The sequence below is a fragment of the Monodelphis domestica genome, chromosome 3, assembly GCF_027887165.1.
Source record: "Monodelphis domestica isolate mMonDom1 chromosome 3, mMonDom1.pri, whole genome shotgun sequence".
Lineage (NCBI taxonomy): Eukaryota > Metazoa > Chordata > Mammalia > Didelphimorphia > Didelphidae > Monodelphis > Monodelphis domestica.
Window position 1 is genome coordinate 123,828,308 of NC_077229.1, and position 19,121 is coordinate 123,847,428.

At 39.9% G+C, this 19,121-nt stretch overlaps 1 protein-coding gene across 1 annotated transcript in view; it reads right to left on the bottom strand.

The window, feature by feature from the left end:
- CCN4 (cellular communication network factor 4) overlaps window positions 1-16,573 on the bottom strand; it is a 44,789-nt gene extending 28,216 nt beyond the window's left edge. Inside the window, exon 1 of the mRNA XM_007488362.3 lies at window positions 16,303-16,573. Within this exon, the coding sequence (XP_007488424.2) occupies window positions 16,303-16,377 (75 nt within the window). The 5' untranslated portion in view covers window positions 16,378-16,573. The remainder of the gene's footprint in view (window positions 1-16,302) is intronic.
- Between the last annotated feature and the right edge of the window lie 2,548 nt (window positions 16,574-19,121).

The following is a 19,121-nucleotide window of genomic DNA, read 5'->3' on the forward strand; positions in this document are numbered from 1 at the left end:
TTATTTAATTATGGAACAGCAACATGGTATAGTAGATAGAGTGCCAAACCTCTGGTCCAGAATACCAGAGTTCCAGCCCAGCCATAGACACTTATTTGCTGTTTAACCCTGAGCAATTCACTTAATCTTTTGGCCTTGGCTTTCTCATCTATAAAATGGGGACAACAGTGGTACCTACCTGCCAGTGTGGTTATGAGGATCAAATGAGATAACAAATGTAAAGTGCTTTGCAAAAACATTATACAAATGCTATCAGTGATGCTGTCCAGTCAGCTACATCCTTTCCTCTCTTTGCTGTATTGGCATTGCTGTGGTTTTAGACATTCATTTCAATATAGAGTATTTTGGAGGAACTTCTATTTTTTATTTATTTATTTTTATTTATTTTTTAAATTCTTTACCTTCTGCCTTAGGAGCAATTCTGAGACAAAAGCAGGAAGGTCTGGACAATTAGGCATTAAGTGACTTGACCAGGGTCACATAGCTAGGAAGTGTCTGAGTTCAGACTTGAACCCAGGTCCTCAAAGAGTGGCACTCTATTGATAGCAATTCCCATTAACACAGATCTTAATTGTTCTACCATTTGGTAGACAACTTTCCATAGTTACTATGACTGAAAAATTAATTTATATACACAATATGAACTAGGACTTATATTTGAAGATTCGCTAGATGGTAGGACCAGTCATTCCTTCACATTTTTGGAATATCCTTTGAGAACTATGTCATAAGGAATTATCAGGAGAATAGGGATGTTGGAAAGGCAAAAGTTTATATGAAATGGGGTGATAGAGCAGAGTAGTACTCACCTACTGCTGGGTGAAAATCCGCTGGTTGGGAGGTCATTTAGGTGCGAATCATCAGTTTCAAAAAAAATATACTGTGTATGGTGTGTTGTTGTTTTTATTATCAGCATCATTAGTGGAAGTGGAAATAGAAACAATGTGGTAGTCATAGTCTGTCTGACCAGACAGATGTCTGACCAGAAGGAGGAGGAAATGGGTGATGAGTTCCAGAAATATGTCAAAAAGCTGCCACAGATGTATGATGATATGGTAATGACGGGGAATTTGAACAATCTTCTGGTTTTGTCTTTGTTCAGTCATTTCAGTTGTGTCTGACTCTTTGTGACATTATTTGGGGTTTTGTTAGTAAAGATATTGTCTTGGTTTGCCATTTCCTTCTCCAGTTCATTTTATAGATAAAGAAACTGAGGCAAACAGGGTGAAGTGACTTGCCCAGGGTCACACAGCTAGTAAGTATCTGAGGCTGGATTTGAACTCAGGAAGAAGAGTCTTCCTGATTTCAGGCCTAGCACTCTACCTGCTATGCCACCTAGCTGCCCTGATAAGCTATACTGGGGACTAAACAAGGATTAAAAAAGGATTAAAAAAATAATGAATGATAGAAGACAGGACTATCTGTTTTTTTCTATCAAAGAGAATGGTCTTTAGCTTTGAAAGTTTAGAAACAGAAAAATGACATTCAGGGACCTGAAATTCAAATGACAAGATAGTAACAGAGATTTTAGCTGTTCTTACTGAATTCAGATGTGTGTTTGAGGACAGATAAAGTATGACCCTGGATAAATAGGAGATATTATGGGCCATGATTCCCTGGGGGGAAAGCCTTAAAGGTTAGAGAAAAGGCACAGAAAAGGGAAAAGGTATCTTATTTTTATTAAAAAAAATTTTAAAATAAAACCCTTACCTTCCATCTTAGACTCCATAAGTATTAGTTCAATGGCAGAAGAATGGTAAGGGCCGGGGAACTGACTTAACTGACTTGCCCAGGGTCACACAGCTAAGAAGAGTCTGAGGTCAAATTTGAATTTGGGACTTCTCATCTCTGGGCCTGACTCTATCTACTGAGACACTTAGTTGCCCCAGGTGCCTTATTTTTAGCTTAGTATTCATGGTCCTGTATACTCTGGCATTATTTTGCATTTGCCTAGAATTTAAAAAGTTCTTGATGTCAGGGACTGGTCTATTTTTTTTTTCCCCATCTTTATATCTGGAGATGCTGGAGCACCTAACATACTGCCTAGCACATATCATGGAGACATTTAATAAATGCTGATTTGCAATCTTATCTGTTACTGCTTGCTTCCATGTGCCAAACTAAAATCTCATCCCTCCCTTGATGGGCCCATGTCTTTGTTCATGAAATTTGCCTAGCCTCTGAAGTTTTACTCCTTCCCCTTCCCAATCTCTGCCTAGCAGAGCCCTATCTATCCTTTAAGGCTCAGTTCAAAAGATTCTTGAGAGTAAATGTTGTTTCATCCTTTATCTTTTCATTATTCAGTGCCTAGCACAGTGCCTGGCACATGGTAGGTGCTCATTTAAATGCCTGTTGATTGAACTCCTCTTTGAAATCTACTGTGGAGAAGAGAGAAATTACAAGAAAATGGAGCAAGACAAGAAGCTGGAGATTGATCATCTGACAGTCAAATGAAGATTCCATTTGGAATGTGACTGGGAAACGGTTGGAGGAGAGAGCCAACCGTTTGACTGGATTTGAAGGCTTTTGGAGCTTTCTGGCTGATGTGAAGGAAGAAGCTGGGTTTATTTCTGGGACTTGGGATGATCAAGTTGGAGGTGACCTGGCTGACTTGAAGACAGAAGAAAAGGACGATAGTCCATGTATCTCTCTCTGACTGGCTCTGTTTCATGCTAGTGACTGAATTGCCATTTTTCTCAATATCCTCCAACCTAAGATTCACTGTAGATAATAGGGAAACCTCTAGCCCTCTTACCTTATCCTCCACCCTTGTCCTGTCTTCCCCAAATAAACCCCTTGGTTGACAAAGAAGATTAAGAACTATTTAATTAAAACCTCACAGCTCACACCAAGTGACTTGAGGGAGACTGAAGAAGAGAGGAGGGGAGGCTGAAAGGCTTCTGAAGAGGGAGGAAAACTGGAAGCATAGAGGGAGGAGGGTAGGCAAAAGAAGATAACTAACTACCTGATCCATTAGTTATCTAGTAACCATCAAATATCATCTATTACAGTACCCTGATCCTTTTTTACTATGTATAATATGTCTTTCAATTAAAAAACATTATTTAGTTTTATTATATATTTTGGAACCACCCCCACCCGATAAAACATTTAATTAAACAAACACCTAAAAAAATTACATGTCTAACCCTGTAAGTAAAAAAAAAAATCCTTCCTTCTTCAGATCACTCATAGCATGACATCTGTCCCTTCTGACTTTTGAATTTTATTTTGTATTATAGCTATTTGTGTGTAGCACTTCCCTGTTAGATCGCAGCTCCATGGAGACGGTGTCTTATTTGTCTTTCTATCTCCTCCAGCTCCCATCACAGAGCTCTGCAAATAGTAGGAACTTAAAGTATGTGTGTTAAAATGAATTCAATTAAATTACTCTCTCCCAAACCTGACTGGCTTTAAGCCTGCTGCTTCAAGATGAACTGACCTTTGGCATTCCTGCCTCAAGCTGAGGGACTTGGAGACACACACCAGGCAGGTTGGAGTTTTATCTGACATGTGGGAATTAGGTTTGTGTCTTTGTGGATTTAATTGGCCACTGCTTAACAGTGTGCTGCACCCTGGGGTGCAGGATCTATAGTTAGAAATGGAAAGGGGTCTAACAGAAGGAGAAGGTGTCCTGTTCCCTGGTGATGGAAAGGAGGGGGAAAATTTGGGAGCATCAGAACTGGACAAGAAAACAGGTACAAAGGAGGAAGCTAGACTAGATGATTCTAAATTCAAATGCTCTAAGGTTTCTTCTGTATTTTACATTCCATATTTTAAGTTCCCTTCCTTAGAAATTTATATTCTTACCTAAATTTGAAGGTCCTTTTGTGATTTGATATTCTATATTCTTTAGTCACTCTGAGTCACAGAGGCAGCAAGGTGGAGCAGGGGGGTAGAACTCTGGATTGAGAGTCAGGAAGACCTAAATTCTAATCTGGCCTCAGACAATTACTATATGTGCCACCCATGGCAAGTCATTAGACTGCTGCCTCAGTTTCCTCAACTGTAAAATGGGGAAATAATAGCACCTAACTTTCAGGGTTGTTATGAAGATTAAATGAGATAATATTTGCAAAGTGATTAGCACAGTGCATGCCACATAGTAGATCCTTTCCAAATGCTTCACTCCATCCCTCCCCTCCTCCCTTCCTTCTATTTCTCCTCCCTCCTTCCCTTTCTTCCTTCTTTCCTTCCTCCTTCCCTTTCTTCCTTCTTTCCTTCCTCCTTTCCTTGCTTTCTTGCTTCCTTCCTTCCTCCCTCCCTCCCTCCCTTCCTTTCCTTCCTTCCTCCCTTCTTTTCATCTTCCCTTCCTCCCTCCTTTCTTCCCTCCCTTCCTTTCCTGTCAATATATTAACTCTGTAGCTATCTCCTTGACCAGATATTGCAGGGCTAGTTTCCTAACAAAAGCTTGTCCCAAAGCAATGAGCTATGTCCCAAGTTAGTGAGTTCCCATAGCTGTATTGGATGACCACTGGCTGATGGGACAGTGTGGGTCTGGAAGTCCTGTCCGAGTACATATCTCAATTCTGTCATTTGGGACTTCAGAGTCTCCACCTGTCACATGAAGGAAGTGGGACTAGGGATGACTTCTAAAACCCTTTCTAGCCTTGCACTCCTTACACTTCTTCATTTCAGAAGGAATCCCGTCTTCTCTGAGTTCTCTGCGTTTGTGACCTGCTCGCCACAAGGGGGCAGGATTGGGGTGAGAAATGGACAGCCATGGCCCCAGCCCACCAAGCCTACAGCCATTTGTTTAATTCATCTTTCCTAAATCTGGTTTTTAACTAGAAGCACCCAGGAGAATGCAGAGGAGGGAGGCCTGGGGCTGGGGTCAGTCCTGCCTTGGGGGACTGAGAAGGAGAAAGGATGTTGCCGCTTTCACTTAGAATCTTGAGAATCATTTCCTCCTTTAAGTGCCTTATTGCAAAGCACTTAGTTTCATCCCTTTGCAGACAAAAGCTGCCAAAAGTAAGAGTTTGTCCAGGTTTTTCCTTACCATGAGGGGGATGGCCTCTTTGTATTCCAAGCCATCGCCAGCAGATGTATTATTTCCAGGGATCTGCAGCCCTGTGACTGCTCAGGGATTGGCCAGGTTTGAAATAATGGAATGTGAATTTTCTCCCCCTCCAAACCAAATTTCCACTACTTAAACTCGCAAAAATGTAATCTCGTGTGGTTATAAGATGAGACATGGGGGAATCTTTCCTATAAAGAAATGCATTGCCCGTGTTTTCTTTCTAAACCATATGGTTCCTTTTGCTTTTAAAGTGTTTTCCGCATACATTAGCTCATTTGGTCCTCCCAGTGACCCTGGGAAGGAGAGTTGGAATGAATGAATGTTAGGGCTGGAAAGAAAGGCAGGTCATAGACATTAGAGCTGGAAGGGACCGAGGAAGTAGAATTTAAGAGTCAGAAGGAATCTTAGAACACAAATGTTAGAATACGGAGCAGACTGCATGAATTGGAAGGAACCATAGAACAAAGAATGCTCCATAAAGAACTTTACATACCAGTCCAGGAGCCCTAGCTTGTGGAATTTCAGGGGTCCATGAACTTGGATGGGGAAAAAATAATTCTTTTCACTAACCTCTATCTGAAAAGTTGACATATTCAATTAGTTTAAAACTTTTTTTCTCTGAGAAGAATAACAAAGAACATTAATATATGTTGTCTCCCCAATTAGACTGTGAGTCCCTTGAGAGCATTTATGTCTCAAAAGCTTCAGTGCCTGGCTTTAGCATTTAACCCAAAGCAGTCAACTGTAGGCTTCACCAGATTTGCAAAGGGTCCATGAAACACACACACACACAAGGTTAAATACCTTTGTATTCCAACTCTTCCATTTTTCAGATGAGGAAATTGAGGCCTAGAAAGAGGGAGTGACTTGTGAAAGTAGCTGCCTGAGTAATGAAAAACTATGTTGTGATTTAGTGCATTCAAATTCTCCTTTGGGAACAGATGAGCAGTATCTCCTGGGCAAGTTGCTAACCTGTCTGTTCCTTAGCTTCCTTCTCTGTAAAATGGGGCTCCTCCCTCAGAGTAAATTTATGGATAAAATGTAATAACATATTTAAAGTGCTTTACTTATACCTTAAATGTTATACCTTTATATAGAACTTATTTATTTTTAAATTTACAAATATATTATATGTGTATATTATGTATAAATAAGTTCTATAATAGAAATAGATTCTATATGATAATTGTATATATAATATATAAGTATAATCATATTATAATTATAAATATTAAATTATGTTAGAATGATATATGTATATAGTATATAAATATCTTATATTTATAACTATATTATTTACATGTACCTTTATATCTTAATCAATACTAGCTGTGGTTATTACTGCTGTTATTGTTATTGGTAACAGAACCCAGATTAGAATACTGGCTGGCAGAACAGGCAGGGCAGTTATCCCAATTTTAATGCAAACCAATAGCTGAGCAGGAAGCAAACTGCAGGACACTGGACAATGAATCCAATGCCGCTTCTGGTCTGTCACCTTGCCAGGGATAGCTTTGACTACTTCTTATCTGACAGCTTTATAATAGTGGTCAGAACCCTGAAACAGGAGTTGAGCTCACTATTCCTGGTTTTCCTTCCTGTGATCTGAAACAAATTCCTTAACCTCCAAGGGCCCCCTGGTCTCACCTGTGAGATGAAGACCCTTAAGTTTCTAAAATGCTGCCATTTAGAGTCCTCTGTGGCCTCTGTAAAATTCTCATGGTTGCATGTAAATGTCTTGAACATGTCCTTTCCAACCTTGAAGCTCCCTCCATGTCTAGCATGGTAGTCTGCACCTACTAGGTGTTGAATAAATGAAAAAATCCCTGAAAGAATGGTCTGGTCTTCTTGTTATTTTCCCCCCTTCTCTTTTTATTAGAAAAACTGATTCACTGATCTTAGCATCTGTGAATGAAAAAATGGACAGGACCTATGGGCCCAGTTTTTTTTTTTTCCCCCTGTAGAGATACTGGCCAACCTGCTTCTTAGGTGGATAATACACCATAATACTGAGGCTTTGATGAGAGGAGAATGGGCCATAATTCATGCTAGGGTCCTGTTTTTAATCCTAGGCTTTGGAGTATCTTTGATTTTGTAGAGAGCTTTAGGGAGGGACCTTCGATTTGAGATCAAAAGAATGGAATTAGAGGAGCAGCTTTGCCAAATGCAGTGCAGTGTGACTTTCTCCATCGTGGTTTCGCCGTAGCGTGGGCTGGCATGAGAAATTAAATAGGAACTTTTTGGAAGTTTTGTGGAAGCTGAAGACAACATGCTAAGGTCAACAGACAACACAGAAAAAGTTGTGTAACTCAGAAGTGCATTATATATATGTGTGTGTGTATATATATATGTATATATATATATGATTGTATAATATCAATATATTTTGTAAATTTCTTTTACTGTAAATATACCAAAAAGAAAAAGAAAAAAATTCAAATTTCTTCTCTGGTACAAAAGGAGGAACAAAAAAATTTTACATACATTTTTCCAAATCATAGGGATACTGCACCCCAACTCCCACAATGTAGCCTCTGAGGAGCTAGGTGAGGAAGAGGATAGAGTCCTGGGCTTGGAATCAGGAAGACTCATCTTCTTGAGTTCACATGCAGTCTCAGACATTTGCTAAGTATGGGATCCTGGTCAAATCACCCAACCCTGTTTGCCTCAGTTTCCTCATCAGTAAAATGAATTGGAGAAGGAAATGACAAAACCACTCTAGTATCTTTGATTAGAAAACCCTAAATAGGGTCACCAAGAATTGGGCATAGTTGAAACAACTCAACAATAAATATAACCTAAGACATACTTCAGGTTTCCCCCCAATCTATAAAATCAAATCTTTTAGGGAAATTGCACTTCAACTAAAACTGATCTTTAATTTCTTAAATCTCTCCTAGAGGTGTACACTGGGTGTTTTATTGTAACAATTTCCCAGAGACATCATTGCTTATACCATAGTGATTTGTGCTCACACATCTTCCTTCCAATTACATTGTAAGGTCTTTGAGAGCAAGTTTGTGTCAGATCTATCTTTGTATTCTCAGGTCAAGCACCATTCCTTGCATGTAGGGAGTAATTTAGTAAATGTCTTCAGAATAATATTGAGTTGACTTACGAGAAGGGAAAGAGATACTCCAGAAGGCAAGAAGACAACCTCAGGGTTATACATGGAAGGAAGGGTGGAGATAAAAGTGTTATTTTTGGTGAATGGTCTGATTCAGTCCTGATGATGTGAAAAGGTTGGATGGGGAGTGGAATTTTATGAAAAATTTGTCTCATTTGTCTCAAGAAGATGTAGAGAGGAAACTCAGAAAGAATATTGGATCAGCAGTCTAAAGATGAGCTCTAGTCCTGCGTTCTTATACTTCCCAACTATGAAATGTTCTTTCTATCTTTGGGCTTTGTTATTTCTCTTGTAAAACTAATCTAGATATTCTCCAAGGTCCCTACTAGTGCTGGCATTCAATATTATATTCTCTATTCAAATGTCCCTTATAACTAATAATTTATATCACATACTTTAGCAAAATAAAGTCTACATTCTAAGGTCACTTCCAATTTAAATATTTTAAAATTCAGTGATTTTTAGATACTAAAAATTAACATTTATATAGCACTTTAAAGTCTGTAAAACACTTTACAAATTTTATTTCATTTGAGCCTCACAGAAATGGTGGGAGGTAGGTGCTATCATTAGCCTCCTTTTATAGACAAGGAAACTGAGGAAGACAAAGGTTTAGTGAATTTCCCAGGGTTACTACTAATAAATGTCTGAGCTTGGATTTGAACTCACATCTTCCACTCCAAATCCAGTACTCTATCAACTGTGTCACTTAGGTAGCTACTTCTTCTCCCTACCTCTGATCCCTCTTTCCTGTTACCATTGATAGTCTTTCTTCCTTCTCTTCATCTCATTGGATACCTATCCCAGTCACTGGGCAATTCCATTATCCAGTCCCTATAACATTTCAGAGATTCCCCTAACTCTGATATGTGGGATGATTGCTCAGAGCCACTATACCCTAAAGATAGCTCTAAGTTCCATATAGCAGAAGATTTTTCATCTGTCTGTCTGTCTCTCTAGTCATTTGTTTATTTGTTTATCCATCCAATTATCTATTTATTCATTCATCTATCTCTCTATCTCTCTATTTATTGTAGGATCTCTTTTTACACAAACTCAACACACATGAATTCAGGTATATGTGATTGGAAATGGCAGAAAAACATGTAAAATAAAAAAAATTAATTATGCTCTAAATACACACTATTTTCCCAAGTCTCACAGCAGTTCTCCCAATTCTGCTCATTCTCACTCTGAGAGAGAAGTATTAGTGTGTCATTACATTGTTTTGCATCCAACATTAGTTCCCACATTAGTCTTTGTCCCGAGTTCTGGCTCGTAACAAGTTGTGTCTGAGTCAGAGCGGTGCTTCTCTTTTTTCATTAATACTATTTAATTATTAATAATGACCCTGGAGTACAAGAATGGTGATGTTGGTAGATCTGATGAGCCTAAGAAAAGTCATAAAGTGCCTAGGCATGTTTGTATAAGAAATATTAAATAATGGGGTTCACTATTATGTATAATTTTCAGCTTACCCAAAGGGTCTAGGAAAATGTTGATTGCATAAAACAATATCTTACTGTACTGAAATTGTTAAAGTAACCATTAATAAAAGCAAAACATCCCAAATGTCAAATGTTTTCTATGACCTCTCTAACTCAGGACTCTGCCTCCAGAATCTTTAACTCAAATTAATTTCAAAGATTAAGAATTTAGTTCCAGACATTTCAAACTTTCCCTAATATTCAATAATAGAATAACAAATTCATAGAACTTTGCATCTAAAAGAGATCTAAGAGATCATCTATCACCTATATGTCCTTAGAAGTTAAAAAAAAAAACACCTTTCAAATACTTTAGAAGCACTTAGCAATGGAATGGACTGGCTTTGAGGCAGTGAGTTCCCCATCATTTCAGAGGTATTCAAGTAGACAGCAAGACACTCTCATTTTAACTTACAACCAATAAAACAATTTCCTCACAACACCCCTGTGAGATCTGAAAGGTAATAAACTAGGGAACTTTACGAAAGAACTATGAAGGGACAAGGTAGAAAGAGTTTGGATCCCTTCATCTCACATTCAGGATCCTAAGACAAAGTTTTAGTTCTTTTGCCACTACTTCATTGCAACACTTTAAGCAAGTCCCATCTCCTCTCTGGCCCTGTTATACTTTGATATTTAGATGAATCAATGACCAGAAAAGTTCAGAGATATTTTCCATCTCCAAGATTTCGTGACTCTTCTTTGTCCATGGGGTGGGCATCTCCAGGAAGTCCCTGACTTTGGAAGCCAGGTGTCTCCTAAATTAACCAACAATCAATTCTGCCTAGTATATTCAAGCCTAGTGCATAGTAGGTGCTTGGAATTTGCTCATTAACTTGAATTTATTTGTTCAAGTTTTATAATAGAAGCATCCCTTCAATTTAGGAAACATATGTTTGCCAATCAAATTATCTAAAATGAATACTAATTCAAATCCACTGGGGAATGAAAGCATTGTAGACACTGACTTGGAAGGACCTTAAAGGTGATCTAGTTCAATTTCTTACCTGGACAGATGTGTAAACTAAGGCTCACAGAGGTTAAATAATTTGCCCAAAGTCACCAAGGATTTGATTCAAGGTCCTCTGACTCCAAAAACCAATACTTCAACCCCTCCCCCCCCACTTACCTTCTGTCTTATTAATCAATCAAGGCAGAAGAGGGTTAAACGGTAGGTAGATAATGTTAAATGGGTTGCCTAGGGTCACATGGCTAGGAAGGCTATGAGTTCAAATTTGAACCCAGGACCTCCCATGTCCAGGCCTGGCTCTCTATTCACTGAGCCACCCAGCTGGCTACAAATGCAACACTTTCTAAAGTCAATTACTTTGTGTTGTGAAGAATCACCCTTTAGTATAATAATACTTCAAAGTCCTATGATTTCATTGATGTGAAACTCATTACACCAATCAATAAATCAATAAACATTTGTTAAGTGCCCACTAAATACATGGCACTGTGTCTTAAGTACTGGGGATACAGTGAGGTAAAAGACAGTCACTTCCCCCATGGAGATCATGGAAGTCCTTAACCTATCTTTGAAGATAGCCGTTCAGCTGTTTCAGTTGTGTGTGACTTTTCATGACCTCATTTGGAGTTTTCTTGGCAAAGATACTGCAGTGGTTGGCCATTTCCTTTTCCAGCTCATTTTATAGATGAGGAAACTGAGGCAAAAAGAATTAAATGGCTTGTCTAGAGTTATGCAATAAGTGTCTGAGCTAGATTTAAAATCAGGTCTTTCGGACTCGAGGCACAGTGCATCCATCCACTCTACCACCTAGATGCATACATCCATCAAGGAATTAAAAAAAACAACAACCTATTATTAGTACTATAATACATCCAGGACTAAAAAGAAGCTGTTATTATTCCTCTTATTTATACATCTCTCAAAGAATAAAAGCTATCATCATCATCATTATTATTGTAAACTCTTACCTTCTATCTTAGGCACAATTCTAAGACAGAAGAGCAGCTAAGGCTAAGTGACTTGCTCAAGGTCACACAGTGAGGAAGTTTGTGAAGTCAATTTGAAACCAGGTCCTCCTGACTCCAGGCTTGGAGTGCTATCTATTGTGCTACCTATAAACCTTCCCCCAAACTATTATTAGTATTGAATAAGCAGCTATTGCTATTGTTATTGAAAATCCATCAAAGAATAAAATATCAGATGTTTCACTACATACCAGAATCCATATTGGCCCATGAGTGAGCCAGAGACAATGATTTCTAAAACATGTGTGTGGACACATTCATGCATGTATACATGTATATGTATACATGGTGGAACAGACACTTTCTCCCCTTCTACCCATGACGTATACAAAGAAGAACAGACACTTCCTCCCTTGCCCTCTTATCTTGGTTATCCCTCCAAGGGAAAAATCACAGAATAATAAAGAACCTGGAAAGTGCACGAGGCGAATTTCTTTAGGTTTGGGGGTGGAGTGGAGGTATGCAGGGGACAGTGTGAACAAGAAAACAGTTATGCCAACATTGGAGAAAGGGGCCCTTTCTAAGGGGGACTCTAGGGCAGGTGTTCTATCAAGGGAAGAGCTAAGGGGAGAAGGGGCAGAGACAAGGGAAGGAAGCACCTAGGGCATGCACCCTTTGGTCTGGTTCCACTTCAGCTTCTGGCACAGTTAGGTTTCATGATGTGACCCTAGAGCAATAAAATGAATATTTTGGGGAACTTTTAGAATCGCTGCCATTGCTTTATCATCAAAGTCACAGAATAGCAGCTGTGGAAGGGAATTTACAAATCATCTTAGAGGCAATTTAGTGGTTAGCTGGCACAATAGATAGACTGCCTTGTTTGGAGCCAGGAAGAATCATGTCCTGAGTTCAAATCCACCATCAAACACTTACTAGCTATGTGACCCTGAATAAGTCACTTCATCCTGTTGGCTTCAATTACCTGATCTGTAAAAGGAGCTGGAGTAGGAAATGGAAAACCATTCCAATATCTGGGCCAAGAAAACCCCAAAGGAAATCATGAAGAGTAGACATAACTGAAAACTAAATAACAAATGTGACAGAAAAAGAATGCTTGATTTGGAGTCAGAAGACCTGGGTTTAAATCTCAGCTGTGAATTCAGTTACCTGTATGATCTTAGACAAGTCACATCTCTGGCCTTAGCATCCTCATTTGTAAAATGAGGAGGATATCTCTGGCACATAATAGGCACTATATAAACATTAATAATAATAATAGTATTGCCAAAGGTCTCACAGTTGATAAGCTTGAACACAGTCAGTTGTCAAATATTTATTAAGCTCCTACTATGTGCTAGGCATTGGGCCAAGCACTGGAGGATATAAAGAAAGGGGGGAAAAGTCTCCACTCTCAAGGAACTCAGACTAATGGGGGAATCAATATGCAAAGAACTATGTACAAACAATCTTTAGACAGGATAAGTTGCTCTCAAGTCTTCTCACCCCAAGTGGGGAACTCTCCTCCACAGCCCAATTGTGGCAAAGGGCTGTATGCTGTGCACACTCCAGTGGAGAGCCTTAAAGATACAAGATACAAACAGTGGGAGAAGTAGAGCTCCGTAGACCTTTGAGTCGGAAAGCCTAGGGGTGTCCTTGAGGACTTCATCTCTCTGAGGTCAGATTCTTCATTTATATAATGGAGAAAAAAATCTGTCCGGCCTACTTTGCTGAATTGTTGGGAGGATAAAACGAAATCAGAGGTCTATGCTTCCATCTTTCCAGGAAGAGGGTAGTGAGGGACTCAGCAAGAGGAAGGGTGCAGACTTTCCCTGTCCAGCATGCTTCCCATCCTTTACTCTAAGCATAGCATCTCACAGTGCTGTCCTAACAGATCCTTGATCTTCTCTCTAGATTTTGCTGGAGTTTAATAGATTCCTTTTTACTTTTTTTTTTTTTAAAGAAGACAGGGAGACTCTCAGCAGCCTGGAGCCTACCCTGTTCTTTTTCCTTGAAGGGAGATGGTATTCCTGCTCCTTTCCCCTTCTTCTCACACCTAATTCACCCTTCTTCTCCCCCAACATTGACCTCTTGCTGGCAGCCTACGTGAGTCAATGAAAACTTAGTCCCAAGCTGTGAAATATAAAGACAGACTTCCTTTCAGCTGTCTCAAACTGCCTTCTTTAGCTCCAGTTCAGCTGGGACCCCAGGGAAAGACCTTCATTCTAGTGTGATGTGAGAAAAAGTGCTTTGGATATGCAGTCTGAGAAATTGGGCTGGGATTCCCTGTGGCTCACAAGTTGTGTGAACTGGTCAGGTCACTTTACTATGCTGAGCCTAAGTTCTTCTATCTGTAAAATGAGAGTTCACCCAGATCCTTCTTTTCTTTTTCTCTTCTTTCTTTCTCTGTCTCTCTTCCTTCCTTCCTTCCTTCCTTCCTTCCTTCCTTCCTTCCTTCCTTCCTTCCTTCCTTCCTTCCTTCCTTCCTTCCTTCCTTCCTTCCTCTCTCTCTTTCTTTCTTTCCTTCCTTCTTTCCTTCCTTCTTTCTTTCCTTCCTTCCTTCCTTCCTTCCTTCTTTCTTTCTTTCTTTCTTTCTTTCTTTCTTTCTTTCTTTCTTTCTTTCTTTCTTTCTTTCTTTCTTTCTTTCTTTCTTTCTTTCTTTCTTTCTTTCTTTCTTTCTTTCTTTCTTTCTTTCTTTCTTTCTTTCTTTCTTTCTTTCTTTCTTTCTTTCTCTCTCTCTCTCTCTCTCTCTCTCTCTCTCTCTCTCGCTCTCTCTCTCTCTCTCTCTCTCTTTCTTTCTTTCTTCCCTCTCCCTTTTTTCTCTCTGTGTTTTGTCTCTGTTTGCCTGTCTTTCTCTTGTCTTTATCTCTTAATCTTGTGATGGGTCCCTCCCTTCCCCTCCTTGCCCAAGGTTCTTCCCCTTCTTTTCTCCCTTGTTCTTCTATCCTCCCCTCCTCCCTCCTTCCCTCTCCCTCTCCTTTTGTTTCTCCTATTCCTCCTTTCATTTCCATTTGATATTGTATCTTTAAGCCTCCTTGCTCATTCAGGCTCTTTTCCCTGCCAAGGAGAGATGGGCAGAACCACAGGCTGTCTGTTGCTGACTTTTCCCATTTCACTGCCTTCCTATCCAGGACTTCCCTTTGCTGTAAAGTGACTGATGAACCCCTGCCACGTGTATCCACCTTATCTTAATGTATCCTTTAGTATTTGACTTTGGATGTTTTCCCAGTAGGATTTCCCTTAAGCTTTTCTGTTCTACCATGTATCCTCAGTGCCTTTTCCTTAGGAAGCTTTCCTAACTAAATTAGAGAAGACCCTCTAAATGCAAAAAGGCTGAATGGAAAAGTTTGCATTTTATTTTTGCATTGCTGTCCCATGTCCCTGGCTTCCAGCCTCATTGCCATCCATCATGCCTGGAATGGGAGCTATTACGACTAGGAGAAATCATGTTTACTGTTGAAGAAAATAAGTTCAAGGCTAAGAAAGGTAAAGTGGGAAGAACTCTGGAATCAGAAGACCTTGGTTCAAAGCCTACCTCTGATGCCTATTACCTATGTGATCTTAGCTAAGTCCCTTAACTCCTGAGCCTGTTTTCTCATATGTCAAATGAGAGGGTTGGACTAGATGGCATTTAGTGAATGTCCTATCCAGCTGTAGACCTATGTTGCCATGAAGGAAGGATCTGGCATACAAGTTCACACAACAAGGCAGTATTTCATCAGATTCCTAGGTTGCGATTGCCCAGTGAGGTAGGTGGTGAGTATATTATTATTCCTACTTTAGACTTACTTCCCATCTCTTCTCCTATATCCCTTTCCATATTTTAGTCTCTCTTCAACCTGGACCATGATAATCATAATTCACATTTTTTAGCATTTTCAAAAGTATTTTCCTCTGAGAGATGGGTAATAGTTTGGGCTCAAATTTTCTATAGCACTTTAAAATTTACAAAACACATTCCTGGAAATGTTCCTACAATTGAGGAAACTGAGACTTCAAGTTTATTGAACTTGTCCAAGGTCACACAACTAATTAGCATCAGAGCCAAACTTGAATACAGGTCTTCCGACTCCCACAGCAGTCTTATTTTCATTACACCAAGTTTCTTCTAGTGCAAACTAGTTGGTGTTTGAGGAAACTGAGGCTTAGAACATTTAAACAACTTGGCCCCCATATCTCTTAAGTACCAAATTCAGGTCTTCTGATTCCCAGGGAAGTCTGATTTTCATTACACCAAATTCCTTCTAGTGCAATGTAGAGGCATTTTTGTTTTACAAATGGGGACACTGAGGCTCAGAACATTTAAGCAACTTGATTTCCTTCCCCCTCAAATACCCTTTCCCCTTTTCTTCCTTTTTTCACTTCTCCCTAACATTTCTACTGAATTCAAAGGTGCCCAAAGTATTTTTCTTCAAACAATGACTTTATTTCTTTTTTTTCCCCATCCTCCTATTTACAGTGGAAGCAAAGAGAAATAAAATGATTTATAATATAGTAGCTGGAAATCATTAGAGGTGGGATTCCAGTCCAGATCCTTTTGTTTTGTTTCCACCTCCAACCTGCCCCAGCCCCTCTCCATCTTTCTTCACACCTCACCCCTGGTGGCCTCTCCTCTACCTCTTCCTAGCTCGTCCCTCACATCACCCCTGCAGTTGAACTTGGCGGCTCAGAGCCTGGAATCCGAGGCTCCCTCTAGCTTTGACTGCCTCCCCTCCTGCTCCCAGCCTCCCACTCACCTTGGAGAGGTTGCTCCCTGCCGCCGCCGTCACCACCGCTGCTGCCGCTATAAACCAGGGCAGAAGCCACCTCATCCCTGAAAGCCAGAATTAGATACATTGATTGAACCCAGACTCTGAGCCCAGCTCCGAAGAGAAACACCTCTTGGGGAAGTTGGGACCAGTCTTGGACTGGCGGATACACATAGCCAGATATGCCTTTTCCCCCTGGCCCTTTGGGGGTTTTTATTAAAGACAGATCTGACGTCAGGGTGAAGGACAAGCCCCGCATTTTCCTCTGAAGAAACTTTTCCTGCCTTCTTTCTCTCTCTCTCTCTCTTTTTCCCTCCCTCTCTTTCTGTCCCCTCCTCCTTAACTCCCCCTTTTTGGCCTGACAGTTCTTAAAGGGAAAGTTACAGGGCTATAATTTTACAGTTTGGGCTTAAATGCCCAGGAAAGGAGATTCCCTCATCTCTTGATTCTGGGTCTTGCCAACAAGGTGACAAGAGCAACCATGGAGAGGGGGAGGAGATAGAAGATAGGATTGCCAGGAATCATTTCAAATAGCTCCTTGTTAGCGAATGAAATCGTCCTCATTCCTTAGATCTTTTCCCACTTCTGGTTTTCATTTGTCATCCTTCATTCTGCATAGCCTTTGAGAGAGAATGAAACAGACCTTTCCCACCAACAAAGAAAATGACAGGAATTCCCTAGAGCAGAGAAACAGCTTAGGGCAACCAGGATTCAGGAGAGACTGAACCGGTCTTGGAAAATGCTAGACCTGAAGCCAGTAAGATACCTAATTTCATGTCTTGGCTTCCACATTCTACTAGCTATGTGACATTGTCACTGTCCCTCCTTAAGTCCCAGTTTGCTCATTTGTAAAATGGGGACAATCATATTTGTATTATCTATCTCACAGAGTAGTTGTGAGGAAAGTACTTTACAAACTTTTTCTTCTCTTTTCTTCCCTCCCTCCCTCCTTCCTTTCCTCTCTTCTTACCTCTCTCCCTCCCTCCCTTCCTCCCTCTTTTCTTCCTTCCCTCCCTCATTTCTTCCTTCTTTCCTTCCTCCTCCCTCTCCCTAGTCCTCCTCCTACACCTCCTCCTATTGAATATAATGCACAGGGAGCAGCAAATATGTTAACTTGGCAGAATATAGAATATGTAAAAAAGAAAAAAGTATAATAAACTTGTTAACATCTACTGGAGCCATTTTGTAAAACATTTTAAGTGCAAAAAACATTGCAGTGCACTAGCCCTGGAGTCAGTAAGACCTGAGTTTAAATTGAGACTCAGATACTCCTTTTTTTTTCTTTATTGGATCTTCTAATTTCATCATTTCAGGGAACTCTATTTGAGGAAATACCATTTATCAATACTGATCAATAGCTAATTGCTTTGCAAATTATGGTTTTAGAGAGTGGCTTGGGACACTGAGGTGTTTAGTGATTTGCTCAGGGTCAGGAAGCTAAGCAAGTGTCAGAAGAGGGATTGGGGAGAGAAGATTATTGTGGAGTCAGAAAGACCTGGGTTGAAGTGACCTTTGGCAAATCTGATTTCCTTAATTGTAAAGTTGGACTTGGTGGCTTTTAAGATCCCCTTTGAGTTCTAAATGAATGATCCTAAGAATCCAGGTTGTCCTGAATCCCAGATTAGTCCTTTATCCTCTACTCTACAAAGCTTCTCTTTGTAAATTTTCAATGACTACAAAAAATGTCTGATATCCAGAAAATGTCTCCCCTACGAAGAATCTAGAACACCTTGACAATGAAACCTGGCTCCAATTTGGTTTTTATTGCCACACTTTAGGTTCACAGAGAAAGTTGCCCTTCAATAAACATTTATTAAGTACCTACTATGTGTCAGGCACTATCCCAAGCACTGGAAAGCACTCCATGGTGCAATTACAGGTGTAGGGTTTGAGCCAATCCTATTTCCATCCAACTTGTTTCCTCTTCACTATTAAAACTTATCCTCTTAAAAGAAAATACTATTCATTTAACTTTTATGTATACTATATATCACTTAAAAAATCTCATAAAGCACTACATGCCAGCCATAAATGAGAATTCCAGCAGTTGGGGGAAATAAATCAGCTGTATGTGTTTTGGGTTGGGCAGAAGAAGGGATCTTGCAGTTCTTTCTTCCCAACTCCAGCCCACAAGATAGCTAACATATGGGGTTGAATTTTTTTTAACTCTTGCAGAATTCTTTTTTAAAATCCATACTAAGTATTGATTCCAAGGCAGAAGAGCAGTTAGGGCTAGGAAACTGGGGTTAAGTACAATGTCAGAACCAGGAAGTATGTGAGGTCAGATTGAAACCCAAGACTTCCCATCTACAAACCTAGCTCTCTCTCCACTGAGGCACTTGGTTACCCCTGGTTGATATGATTCTAAAGCTCAAGATCTTCCATTGCTCTGATATGGTCCATCATATCAGTACTCTGATATGATTCAGTACTGCTGAGAAGATTCAGTACTCTGCCTCAGTGGCTAAACTGGGACAAATTGTAAACCTTAAAATTTCTTAGACTTATGAATGTTGGAAATTTCCCCATTGGGAAATTTCATACTTGAACAAATTTCCTACTGATAGTAAGAACTCTATTGGAATATGAAACCCCTTGGCATGGGAGGATCCTTCTCCTCCCTACTTAAGACTACTTTAGGACAGAAACCTTTTGCTAAACAATGGAAAGGGCTTTGAGCTATGCTTAAGCATAGAACAGGAAGTTCTTTGAGTCATGATTGATTTTAGAATTGATACAATAGAGATACTTGGAATGACAGAACCAGGTCTTGGAAACTACAATCTCCACCCTACTCAGAGTAACAG